The sequence below is a fragment of the Brienomyrus brachyistius genome, unplaced genomic scaffold (assembly GCF_023856365.1).
Source record: "Brienomyrus brachyistius isolate T26 unplaced genomic scaffold, BBRACH_0.4 scaffold93, whole genome shotgun sequence".
NCBI classification, from domain to species: Eukaryota; Metazoa; Chordata; class Actinopteri; order Osteoglossiformes; family Mormyridae; genus Brienomyrus; species Brienomyrus brachyistius.
This window is the reverse complement of record NW_026042368.1, coordinates 206,871-220,911: the sequence shown is the minus strand read 5'-3', so window position 1 is coordinate 220,911 and position 14,041 is coordinate 206,871. Positions and strand designations below refer to the sequence as shown.

The 14,041-nt window shown below is 45.4% G+C and overlaps 1 protein-coding gene across 14 annotated transcripts in view; it reads left to right on the top strand.

The window, feature by feature from the left end:
• The window catches only part of LOC125727321 (NACHT, LRR and PYD domains-containing protein 3-like), a 39,838-nt gene that overhangs the window by 14,215 nt on the left and 11,582 nt on the right, over positions 1 to 14,041 (top strand). For 13 of the 14 annotated variants that reach the window (XM_049004007.1, XM_049004013.1, XM_049004015.1 and 10 more), the window contains 3 exons: positions 4,583 to 4,646; positions 4,830 to 5,058; positions 5,694 to 7,413. In XM_049004007.1, coding sequence (XP_048859964.1) covers positions 4,583 to 4,646; positions 4,830 to 5,058; positions 5,694 to 7,413 — 2,013 coding nt within the window. Of the gene's footprint in view, positions 1 to 298; positions 1,299 to 4,582; positions 4,647 to 4,829; positions 5,059 to 5,693; positions 7,414 to 14,041 lie in introns of those variants that run through there. The other variant, XM_049004017.1, reaches the window with a different exon arrangement.

The window sequence follows — 14,041 nt, the reverse complement described above, 5'->3', positions numbered from 1 at the left end:
GTTGTATAAAAGGAAGTGGCATTTCATAACGTCCTTGGTAGTTTTCCTTTATACCTTCCTTGAGCCTGTCCAGGATAATTAGATCCTCTTGAGAGTTTGCCTGAAACTCTCCTCTGACATCCTTGAAATCCAACTCTAGGACTTGAAGTATATCTGTTGGTGTTATTAGACGCAGCTCCTGTACCGCAGCTCGGTGACTACGGCGAATTCTGCGGTTGTATCAAGCTAAGGTGTTGGGCAGCCAACGTTACTCCATCCTAAGTCTGTTAGCACAGCATATGGTTCATTGTCTCTACCTAGTATCACCTGTCTAGGCGCCAGCGATCCTGAACAGTTGTACCCAATTAAGAGTCAAACATCACAGCTGAGGAGGGGTGGTATCTTATCAGTTATTGCAGCAAGGTGACTCCAGCGTTTAGCAGTTTCGTGCGTTGGAATGTGATCACGATTGAGAGGTATGCAGTCTTTGGTGTATGCAGGAGGGAGAGCAATGTGCACCGATGAATTGTAACCCCTTACCAGAGTCCTGATACTCTCTCACTCTTCATCACCATATTCTCTCCCAACATGGTGGTGAGTTTCAGCTGCACTGGGTAAGTGTCCATTTGTAATTCATTGCTCACCTCTTTGTCAGTGAAAGTGCTGTCACTGTGCGTGTCTGATAAAGCATATGCAAGTTGTTCCTTTGCTGGATCTTTGACCCAGGATACCCACACAGGTACAATCATGGAGGTGCTATGTGACTGTTCTTGACTGGTGGCATTAAGTGACATAGCAGCTGTAGTTTCCTTACATTGCTTGTAGCTCTGATTATATCAGGCACAGGTTGGTCTTCCATTCTTCTCACAGCTGTAATCATGAAGACTAGTGGGGTGCCTTCTACTGCATACCTCACAGCTATGGCGATGACGGCATTCCTTTGCACAGTGACCTGGTTTTAAACAAGCATAGCTCAGCTTATTGTCCTTTACATATGTCCATCTGTTCTCAGGAGACGTTTTTATAAGATCAGGACATCTGTGGAGCCCATACTCTGTCATTAATTGATGTCTCTTTATCCCTGCCAACAGTGGCTCGAGTGCTGAGAACATTAGCCCTGTTTCTTTTAGGTTCCCTTGTGATTATTTTATCCTGGTGTGAATCCACTGAGTGAAGTGCATGTAGGCAGGTGACAGGATTGCATGCAATTTCTGCCTCAATTGATATGAATCTGGCAAAGTCTTGGAAAGATGGGAATTCGCCACCTTCCATGAGGGCTACCGTAACCCGACGATTCCAGCGCAATGCTAACTAGTCAGGTAGCTTCTGAATTAATGTTTGATTTTCCCCACAGTCACTCAGTATGTCTAGGCCCTTTGCATGAGGCATAGTTTGCAAACAGGCATTTAAAAATCAGAAAATGTCTGTAACCATTCGGCATCTTTGGACCGTATTTGTGGCCATTTTGAGAGCCTCTCCGGAAATGCCCTTTGGATGATGAATGGCTGACCGTGTGGCTGACCGTATGGCTGACTGTATGGCTGACCGTATGGCTGACCGCATCGCTGACCGTATGGCTGACTGTATCACTGACCGTATCGCTGACCGTATGGCTGACTGTATCGCTGACCGTATGGCTGACCGTATCACTGACCGTATCGCTGACCGTATGGCTGACTGTATCGCTGACCGTATGGCTGACCGTATCGCTGACCGTATGGCTGACCCTATGGCTGACCGTATCGCTGACCATATGGCTGACCGTATCGCTGACCATATGGCTGACCGTATGGCTGACCCTATGGCTGACCGTATGGCTGACCGTATCGCTGACCGTATGGCTGACTGTATCGCTGACCGTATCACTGACCGTATGGCTGACCGTATCGCTGACCATATGGCTGACCGTATCGCTGAACCTATGGCTGACCGTATCACTGACCGTATGGCTGACTGTATCACTGACCGTATCACTGATCGTATGGCTGACCGTATCACTGACCGTATGGCTGACCGTATCGCTGACCATATGGCTGACCGTATGGCTGACCATATGGCTGACCGCATGGCTGACTGTATCGCTGACCGTATCGCTGACCGTGTGGCTGACCGTATGGGTGACCGCATGGCTGACTGTATCGCTGACCGTATCACTTACCGTATCACTGACCGTATCGCTGACCGTATGGCTGACCGTATCACTGACCGTATGGCTGACCGTATGGCTGACCATATGGCTGACTGTATGGCTGACCGTATGGCTGACCGCATCGCTGACCGTATGGCTGACCATATGGCTGACTATTTCACTGACCGTATCGCTGACCGTGTGGCTGACCGTATCACTGACCGTATGGCTGACTGTATCACTGACCGTATGGCTGACCGTATCGCTGACCCTGTGGCTGACCGTATGGCTGACCGCATCGCTGACCATATGGCTGACTGTATGGCTGACCCTATGGCTGACCGCATCGCTGACCGTATGGTTGACCGTATGGCTGACTGTATCACTGACCGTATCACTGACCATATGGCTGACTGTATGGCTGACCCTATGGCTGACCGTATGGCTGACCGCATCGCTGACCGTATGGCTGACCGTATGGCTGACCGTATCACTGACCGTATCGCTGACCATATGGCTGACCGTATCGCTGACCATATGGCTGACTGTATGGCTGACCCTATGGCTGACCGTATGGCTGACCGTCTCGCTGACCGTATGGCTGACTGTATGGCTGACCCTATGGCTGACCGCATCGCTGACCGTATGGCTGACTGTATCACTGACCGTATCGCTGACCATATGGCTGACCATATGGCTGACTGTATGGCTGACCGTATCACTGACCGTATGGCTGACCGTATGGCTGACTATATCACTGACCGTATCGCTGACCGTGTGGCTGACCGTATCACTGACCGTATGGCTGACTGTATCACTGACCGTATCACTGACCGTATGGCTGACCGTATCGCTGACCCTATGGCTGACCCTATGGCTGACCGTATGGCTGACCGCATCGCTGACCATATGGCTGACCGCATGGCTGACTGTATCGCTGACCGTATCACTTACCGTATGGCTGACCATATCGCTGACCGTATCACTGACTGTATCACTGACCGTATGGCTGACCGTATCACTGACCATATCGCTGACCGTATGGCTGACCATATGGCTGACCGCATGGCTGACTGTATCGCTGACCGTATCACTTACCGTATCACTGACCGTATCGCTGACCATATGGCTGACCGTGTGGCTGACCGTATGGCTGACCGTATCACTGACCATATCACTGACCGTATCACTGACCATATCGCTGACCGTATCACTGACTGTATCGCTGACTGTATCGCTGACCAAGCTTATTCCAAGCATCTTTGCATGCCTTATCATCACTTTGGTAGAACGTGGCCTCAAGACATTTATGAGCAGGACCACTGATATATTTCTTAAGGTAATACAGCTTATCTGCTGAAGAGATACCTGTTCTCTGAATGAGTACATAAAGGATGCCTTCCATTCAATAAAATGAATTGGATCCCCGTTAAACACAGCAGGCTCTGGCATTGGGAGCCTGTTAACGGCTTTGCTGTTCTGAATAGCTTGAGCCAGGTAAGACACATCAGTGAGGGATGGTGTTGTGACATCATGTGAAGGCTGATGTCTGTCATAGGTGCTTTGTAGTCAAACTTAAAGGTCTGGCCATCCATCCATCCATCCATCCATCCATCCATTTTCCAAACCGCTTATCCTACTAGGTCGCGGGGGGTCCGGAGCCTGTCCCGGAAACAATGGGCATGAGGCAGGGAACAACCCAGGATGGGGGGCCACCCCATCGCAGGGCACGCTCACACACCATTGACTCTCACACGCACACCTACAGGCAATTTAGCAAGTCCAATTAGCCTCCTCTGAGGGGGGGGGGGGGTCTGTCATACCCGGCTCGTATGATCCTCATGTGTGCCACGCCCCCCTGATTATCCACATGTGCTTCCCTGATCGTACCCACCTGTGTCCGATTATTTTCAATCAGTCCTGTTTATTTGAGTCCATGTCTTGCCCTGGTTCCTGGTCTGTCACTGATGTTAGTTGGCGTCTGATGTTTCCTGCCCTTAGTCCTGTGATTAAACCCCGTTTCCCCCTTATTCTACCGGCCTGCCTGATCCTTGCCTGCCTGCCTGTCCGTGCACCTTCCCCGTTCACCGGCGATCTTAACATTGGGATTTTGTACCACTAACTTTTCCAGCCTCCTATTGCCCCTGTCCCAACTTTTTTGAGATACGTTGCTGTCATGAAATTCAAAATGAGCCAATATTTTTCATGAAATAGCAAAATGTCTCAGTTTAAACATCTGATATGTTTTCTATACTTTGTTATGAATATAATACAGGTTTATGAGATTTCCATATCATTACATTCTGTTTTTATTTACAATTTGCACAATGTCCAACTTTTTGGAATTGGTGTTGTAATATACCACAGTGTTATTCTTTATCTGCAGTAACAGCAATTTTAATGGGGAACTTTTCAGCCTTTCTGTTACATTTGGGTAGATGAATTGAGGTCTTTATGTTTCTGCCTAATTCACAGAGACCAAATGGAAGATTGCAGTTCAGATCTACATGATAAATCGGGTTTATCATCCATATTGAAGGTTTGTATTTATTGCTGATATATATTTTCTTGGCTGTTATGTGAATTAGCTTATATTTTATACAGCTGCATAATAATAAATTCATCATCTTAAAGAAAATATGTTTTAAACTATGATTCACAAGTGAAACTCTGAAAAGGTTTGGTGTAAGTAGCAATAATTAACTCTGACTGTTTATTTTAGTCGCTAGAGGAAAAAGCCATGAAGTTCCTGAAGGAGGAACTGAAGACGTTTGTGAGGCACCTAGATCAGAATTACCCAGAATGCTCTGAGCCTCAGCTGGAGGAGGACAATGACCTGGACTGTGATGGTCAGATGCAGAAGACCAGTGTTAGAGAGGTAGCTCTGAAGATCACAGTGTACATCCTGAGGATCATGAAACATAATGATCTTGCTGACCTGCTGGACAAGAGTAAGTACTTTATAATATTATGTACATGTACAATATTGTGTAAACGTCTTAGGCATTCAAAGAAAAGGATGTTTAAATGGTCTTTATGTTGGTGTAGAACTACTATAATATGTATGTCAAAGTGTGTTTGCCATTTCAGAACCTCTCCCAAAATCAACCTAATATTTACAGAAATCGTGCAGTATATCCCTGTATTTTTTTACTTGACCACTAACACACCTCATGTGGCTGATCAATATCTCATTGAGTTTTGAACTTATTTAATTAATGAATGAAGTGAGCTGGTGGTGAAATTTAACAAATACATGGACAGGTTGTGGTGCCCCTGAGGAGAGGTTTGGGAACTGAAAAGGGGTTTTGTGTTTTTTTTGGTTCTGAGCAGATATACTTATATACTTACTACCCAGATAAATGGCTTTAAACATTTCCTTTGGCTGCCTAAGGCTTATTCACGGTCCTTTATTCGGTGTTTCAGTAAAATACGCATGATAAAACTTTCTGTTTCACATTCACAGTCACAGGGAAATATCAGGATATGTATGTGCAAAAAAGTGTGTTTTTGGAAAATATTCTTCCTCTCATGTTGGTCAGGATCACGGTGAGAATTAGTGCATTTTTCTCTCATTTCTTTTCAGGACAGCTCATGCTGCAACATCAACAGGAAATCAAATGTAAACTTAAGAAGCAATGTGAGTGTGTATTTGAAGGGAAAGCTAAGGAAGGACAGCCAACACTTCTCAGTGAGATTTACACAGAACTCTACATAACTGAAGGTGGGACTGGAGCAGTCAATGATGAACATGAAGTGAGACAGATTGAAACAGCATCCAAGAAAAGGCGAACAGAAGATACTACAGTCAAGTGCAATGATATATTTAAACACTTATGTGGGCGTGAGACACCGATCAGAACTGTACTCACTAAAGGGGTGGCAGGTATCGGGAAAACAGTCTCTGTGCAGAAATTTATTCTCGACTGGGCAGAAGGAAAAGCAAACCAGGATGTTCACTTCATATTTGCTCTTCCTTTCCGGGACCTGAATTTGATTAAGGGTGAATACAGTCTCATTGAACTGCTTTGCCACTTTGTCCCAGAACTGAAATCATTTCAATCTACTGAGCTGTTTAGCTCCAAAGTCTTGTTCATCTTTGATGGTCTGGATGAGTGTCGCCTTCCTCTCGATTTTCAGAACAATGAGAGCTGGTTTGATATAACAAAGAAAACGTCACTGGATGTGCTGTTAACTAACCTCATTAAGGGGAATCTGCTCCCATCCGCTCTCCTCTGGATAACCTCCCGGCCAGCAGCAGCCAATCAGATACCTCCTGAGTGTGTCCACCAGGTGACAGAGATACGAGGGTTCAGTGATGCCCAGAAGGAGGAGTATTTCAGGAGGAGATTTAGGGATCAGAGCGTGGCCAGCAGGATTATCACACATGTGAAATCATCAAGGAGCCTCTTCATCATGTGCCACATACCTGTGTTCTGCTGGATTTCAGCCACTGTGCTTAAGAGGTTTTTTAGTGAGACTGACAGGGGAGAAATTCCAAGGACTCTGACTGAAATGTACACACACTTCCTGATCTTTCAGACAAGTTTAAAAAATGACAAGTATATGAAAAAACAAGAAACTAAGCTTAAAGAATACAGCAAGGAATTCCTTTTAAAACTTGGTAAACTTGCTTTTGACAACCTTGAGAAAGGCAATCTCATATTTTATGAGCAAGATCTGACAGGGAATGGCATTGATGTCACTGAAACTTCAGTTTACTCTGGAGTGTGCACAGAAGTCTTTAAAGAGGAGTATGGGTTGTACCAGGAGAAGGTGTACTGCTTTGTGCATCTGAGCATCCAGGAGTATCTCGCTGCTTTATATGTTTTTCTGTCAAACTCATCAGCTGACCTGCTGAAGACTGCAGTGAATGAGGCATTAGAGAGCAAGAATGGACACTTGGACCTCTACCTCCGCTTCCTCCTGGGCCTCTCAACAGACTCCAGTAAGACTCTGTTACAAAGGCTACTGGGGCCGACAGAAACCAACTCATATACCATTAAGGATACAGCCCAGTACATCAAGGGGAAAATACAGGAGAATTTATCTCCAGAAAGGACCATCAACCTGTTCCACTGTCTGACTGAACTGGGTGACAATTCTCTAGTAGAGGAAGTACAAAGATACCTGAATTCAGGAAACATTTCAGTAGATGACCTCTCACCTGCACAGTACTCAGCTCTGGCCTTTGTGATGCTGATGTCAGATGAGGAGCTGGATGTGTTTGACCTGAAGAAATACATCAGATCAGATGAAGAGCACTGCAGGCTGCTGCCTGTGGTCAAGAACTCCAGGACGGCTCTGTAAGTGACGTGGGGATGGGAAATCATGTCTGGTCTGGCAGTAATACATGAATATTGTTTGAAATGTGTAATATATATTATATATTTCTCATCATGGATTAATAAGTGAGTTTTATTTTGGTAATCACAGCTATAGCTGATGTATAGCAGTAGCTAATCTTGACCACAGACTTTATAATGACTGAAGGTAGTGATGTCACTTTTTGTTTGTTACTACGTTTCCATTCCCATCCAGTCTGCCTTCTGATCACAGCACAGCATCCTAACCTGCTATAGAAACAGTGAGGGCTCTTTATCCACAGGGTGTATCAGTGGTATGTGAGTGTTATTGTCAGCAGGCGTGTTCATGTGATGGAGCCCAGAGCTGGGAGCTTCCGTATGACTGCTGTCTCTGGCTGCTCACTGGCGCCCTCTGCTGGCCTCAGCTGCACCTGGCTGAGGATGTGACGACACATGTAGTCTGGCAGACATAGATAAACATTGTTTAAAATATAAAATGAATATGTATATATGTAATTTATTTCCCCTCTTTTATCAACAAGGTTCCTTTTTAATCTGGTTTATATTAACTGAAGGTAGTGATGTAGTAAAAACAAAAAGACAAGATTTCCACGACCATCCTTTGTGTAACAAATAACCAAAGATACAACATCATACAGAATGGTCCGGTTTTCACTAATAGTGGGAAAACCACTCATATTTGTTTCAGTTCTGGATGCTGTAGGAAGCATTCCTGTAAATACTGGGTGTGGTGCGTGACTCTTTGGGTTCGGACTCTGTGTCCATGAGCGGAAGGTCGCTGGTTCAGATCTCTTGGCCGGCAGAGTGATGTCATCGCTGAGTCCTTGAGCTGCAGGGGTGCTGGATGCTGGCCGATCCTGCGCTGCGACCCTCAAACTTCCTCTCACCTGTATATGTGTCTGTGTGTCTCTTGGAGAGCAAGATGGGAGAGGCGAAAAGACAATTTCCCAATGGGGGTGAATGAAGTATCATTATTCATAAATCATTCAAACAAACATTTTTCTAAAAGCCTATTTCACAGGACTGATAGCTCTCCAATTAGTGTATAGTTGGTTAGGGCTGGGTGATAAGTTAAAAAATGTGTGTGTCATTTAGTATAAAAATATCGCAATAAACAATCATTTTGAGTCCTCCCCCCAAACACTGAGTGCAATTTCAGTTCAGTTCAGATTTATTTGTATAGTGTATTTTCACAACATTATATCATCTCAAAGCACATTACAGCATCCCTGCCCAAAGCCCCCAGTGAGCAAGTCAGAGGGGACAGTGGCAAGGAAAAACTCCCTAGAAAGACGAAAGCTTGGGAGGAACCAGACTCAGAGGAGGAGCCCATCCTCCAGGGGGCAGCAGTGGAAGCCCTAACCCTAACCAGACTCAGAGGAGGAGCCCATCCTCCAGGGGGCAGCAGAGGAAGCCCTAACCCTAACCAGACTCAAAGGGGGAGCCCATCCTCCAGGGGGCAGCAGAGGAAGCCCTAACCCTAACCAGACTCAAAGGGGGAGCCCATCCTCCAGGGGGCAGCAGAGGAAGCCCTAACCCTAACCAGATACAAAGGGGGAGCCCATCCTCCAGGGGGCAGCAGAGGAATCCCTAACCCTAACCAGATACAAAGGGGGAGCCCATCCTCCAGGGGGCAGCAGAGGAAGTCCTAACCCTAACCAGATACAAAGGGGGAGCCCATCCTCCAGGGGGCAGCAGCAGGCCAGAAGGACGTCACAGGTAGTGGAGACGTCGCAGGCAGCAGGGTAGGCAGGATATCTTGAAAATGTGGGGTCTCCAGGCAGCACAGCCCAGGGGGATTAGGGGAAATAAAATGTGCAGTTAGCCAAAGTAGGGGAGACTAGAGGCAGTGCAAACAGTTAGGTGAGTGCAGTATGTAAGCTCCGGCAGATATGGCTATGGCAGCATAAGTAGGAGGGAGAGGCAGGTGGGAACGCAGGCATGGGGAGTCCCTGAATGTCAGCACTCCAGTTCCACAAGGGGGGGTGAAGCTAAAGTGACAGACTGACAGTTCAGTTTATCCAAAGCCAATGGCACCGATCCCCACCCAGCTCTACACCTCACACTATAGGTCTGACTGGGAGTGAGCAGTTATCTACAGCTAGAACTAGTGTCCATACAAGCTAAACTAAACAGGTGTGATTTTAGTCTAGACTTGAATATTGAAAGTCAGCCTGAATCCTGCAGATCTGCTGGAAGACTATTCCACAGCTGAAGAACTCTATAAGAGAAAGCTCTGCAGCCTGCCGTAGCTCTTTCTACCCTGGGTACTAACAGATATCCTGCTCTTTATGGTGGAAGAAAGCGAGGAGGGTTGTATAAGGCCAGCAGGTTACTAAGGTATTCTGGTGCAAAGCTATTCAGTGTTTTATAAATCAATAGCAATATTGTGTAGTTTATCCGAGACTTAGCTGGAAGCCAATGAAGGGAGCATAGAACAGGGCTAATATAATCACATTTATTAGTGTTTGTAAGAACTTTGGCTGCTGCATTTTGTACCAGCTGAAGTTTATGTGAGGATCCAGATGGGCACCCAGAAAGGAAGGCATTACAGTATCCAGCCTGGAAGTTATAAAGGTGTTAGTGTTTCCGCTTCATGAAAGGAGAGCATCTTCCGAAGCTTGGCGAGGTTCCGTACAGGATAGAACACAGCTTTAGTGATGCTTTTTATATGAGCATCGAAACATAAATCTGAATCAACCAGAACACCAAGATCTCTGACCACTGTGTCAGGTTGGGTAGGAAGGCCACCAAGGTTGAGGTTGTCAAACTTATTTCGAGCCGCCTTCGGACCAGTTAACAGTACTTCTGTTTTTCTGTGTTTAACATAAAGAAATTATTTGCCATCCAGCACTGGATATCTAGTCGACAGTCTTCTAACCGAGAGCTGTGATGCATCATCCGGCTTAACAGATATATATAACTGTGTATCATCAGCAAAACAATGAACCCCAACACCATGATTTCTGATAATGTGACCAATATATACAGTGTACAGTAGCGGGCCCAGCACTGATCCCTGAGGGACACCATTGTAGGAATATTTAGCTCAGTTAAATTTTTATATCTCCACCAATATGTTTTGAAATTAATTACATTTGAATTAATCATTATTTAATGATGTTTATGAACTAATTGTTATGCCGAATGGTTGGTTCCTCCAAACTCAATTGCGAATCCCCGTGAGTCTGTTAATGTGAGACTTACTTGGGATTCACTAGTTACCAGTATCGCTTAGTAACCTGGTTTAGAAGGTTCGTCCAGCGAGCTGCATCACCAGGTAATGTAAACGATCGGTAGCGAAGCTCGCCTCACGGCCGATGAGAGAGAGTCTCGTGATATTTCAGGCGAGTTTGAGGTTTTAGAGCTTAGTAGCCAAATCGCACAGAGGCAGGGACTATTGTGAGCACTCAATGAACGGAGGCTGCAGTGGTGTAAAACTGGAGTGATTTTCCATCGGTTTGATACCAAACATGCCATACCAGCCTAGCGGTTCACACCGAATACCATCTGTAATAATTAATTAATGATTACTTATATTATGTCATTATGTTATATTACTCACACCAGTCCCTGGTCTAAGTGGTCTAGGTTGCACCTCAATCAGAGGTTACCCTTTATACAGACATTATATGACATATTCTCATGTCAGCAGCACATCTTACCCTTAGATAGGCATGGTAGAATACAAAGATCAGATAAGGGCTGCTGAGGAACGTGGAAAACAAAAGGGGGGGAGGGTTTGTCAGTCAAAGAAAAAGAATCTTTGAAAGTCAGGACACATTACAAACATAACCTATCTGTATATTGAGACTAGTAGTCATGGATAAATAAATATACAGATATACAACAGCCAAACTTAAAAGAAACTTTCTTTAGGGTGTTGGGTGAGTGGTATGTAAGGCAGGATGTCTGGGGAGGGGGTTGTGTGCCAAGTCGAGGGACCCCTGTCCTTGAGGTCCACTCTGCTGTCTATAGGTCGTTAAAACTTTGAGCAATCAAAGTTGGAGTGCTGGTCCCCCTTGTTATCTATGTGTGTTTAAGTGTGTCTGTGTGTGTGGGGTCACTAACCCCCCTTTGATGCCTAGGCCAGCGAGTACCTCTCGTACCAGGGTAGGCCTTGTCTCAGGCCACCTGGAATTTAAGCTCTGTGATATGTGCATGTGTGATCCTACACCAGATTTAAAATGGGTTACCTTAAAAGGGAAATACTGTTCTGCAAAGCAAGCACAGTTTGTGGAAACACGACCATAAAGTCATAAAGCAGGTTAACAGAACTGCTTAGGTTGTTAAAATGAAAGGAAGCTGGTTTACTTGTTTGCAGAGTGGAGGGGGTCTTGGCAGTAGGTTGCAGAGGTGATGAGCTGAGGGAATGGTAGCACCCAAGGAGGCGCGGCGTCTGGAGCGGTTGTTGGAGTGGAGCCCCTTGGATTCTCTCTCCTTGTGAAGCTTTAAGGTGAAAGGCTCTGTCTTGGTTGCAGTTCTCTGTTGGGTAGCAGGCCTTCACCGGCAGGCTTCAGGAGGGCTTCTCACGGGCTGCTCTTCTCCCGGGGCTTCTCTTCTCCTCCCTCTGCTGGTCTGATGTTCTCCTCTGCTCCTCTCTCTTCTTCCCCTGCTCTGTTCTGAGGTGCCATGTTTTATGGTCTAAAGTTCATGAATATGGGTGATCAGGAATTCGACACCTGAAGCAATGGCTGATCATCTAGTTGGCGGCTTTCGGAGGGGGGTCTGTGGCAGTCCTTTTGGTATTTATGACTAGACTGGTACCACTTTACCGATGATTTTCATTAAACTCGTGTAACTTTTGATACATACAGTTTCATGGTAACCACTGACCAGATTTGGAATCAGGAGTGATTTTCCATCAGATTAACACCAAACATGCCATACCAGCCTGGGGGGGGTCACACCTCATACAATCTGTATTAATTAACAATTTCTGATATTATGCATATTAATAAATCCCATCCATATACATCAACAGAGGTTGCTACTTTGGATCATTTGTACAGACATTACATTACATATTAACATTTAAATAGCACTATCTTACTGTGTGTGTGTGGGGTCACTGACCCCCCGTTTGTGCCTAGGCCAGCGAGTACCTCTCATACCAGACTAGGCCTCGTCTCAGGCAGCCTGGAATCTCAGCCCTGTCGTATGTGTGTGTGTGTGCATATGTGGGGTCACTGACCCCCCTTTTGTGCCCAGGCCAGCGAGTACCTCTCATACCAGACTAGGCCTTGTCTCAGGCAGCCTGGAATCTCAGCCCTGTCGTATGTGTGTGTGTGATACTACACCATATTTGACTTTAGTGATCTTGGAAGATTCATTGCTCACGTGGACAAACTGATAATGATCAGTTAAATAGGAGCCAAACCAAGAGAGGGCTGTCTCCTTAATGCCAACCACAGATTCTAGCCAGTCCAAGAGGATATTATGGTCCACAGTATCGAATGCTGCACTTAAGTCTAGTAATACCAACACAGATATACAGCCACTGTCAGAAGCCATAAGCAAATCATTCACTACTTTGCCTGAAGCTGTTTCTGTGCTGCGGTTTGGTCCAAAGCCAGACTGATATAATTCATCAGCATTATTTTTCCGTAGGACAGACAGCTGGCGAGGAACAGCTTTTCCAGGATCTTTGAAATGAACGGAGATTGGCCTATAATTTCCTAAATCACTAGGTTCAAGATTTGGTTTCTTTAGAACAGGTCTAATAACAGCTTAAACAGTTAAATAACAGTTTAAAAGGTTTTGGATCATATCCAAGCCTAAGAGACGAGTCTAACACATTTAACAGGGTGGTGCTAATCAGTGGTCGAATCTCCTTCAGGAATTTTTTAGGAATTCGGTCTACGAGGCTAGTAGAGGATTTGCAGGAGGAAACTAAGCTCAAAAGTTCTGATTGTTTTATAAGAAGGAAAGATTCAAAGGTGTCATTATCAGTACGCATAGGACTAGCAGGAGGCTGGCAGCTGTATGTAGCTACAGACGTGCACTGGATGGTCTGTATAATCTTTATTTTACCATTACAAATGTAATAAAGTCATCACTCATAAAAGCTTGTGAGACTTGTGAGTTTAATGTTGAAGAATTCTGTGTTAACCTAGACAGAGATTCAAATAGGAATTTAGGATTATTTTTGTTCTCTTCCATGAGTCTGGAGAGGTACACAGATCTCGCAGTCTGTACTTAGAGAGGCTCCTTCCAGGTAGATCTGAAAACTTCTAGTTCAGTTGAGCCCCATTTGCGCTCTAGCTTGCGTGAAGCCTGTTTAAGTTACGCGTATGATCAGAGCACCAGGGGGCAGGTTTCTTATCTCTATGCTTTATCTTCTTAAGTGGAGCTACAAGATCTAGGTGCTGCGAAGCGATTTCTCCATGTGCACAGTTACCCGTTCAAGTTCATTTTCACACGGGGCTTCAGATGTAAGGCTGAGGGACTGTGGAAGTTGGTTGAGAAACGCTGTTGTAGTTAATGAGGCAATGGAACGTGTGATACTGTACTTTGGACCTGGAGCCGAAGGGAGGCTGTACTGTATATCAAACGTTAACAAGTAATGATCTGAAAGCCGAGGATTCTGAGGTATAATAGATATGTG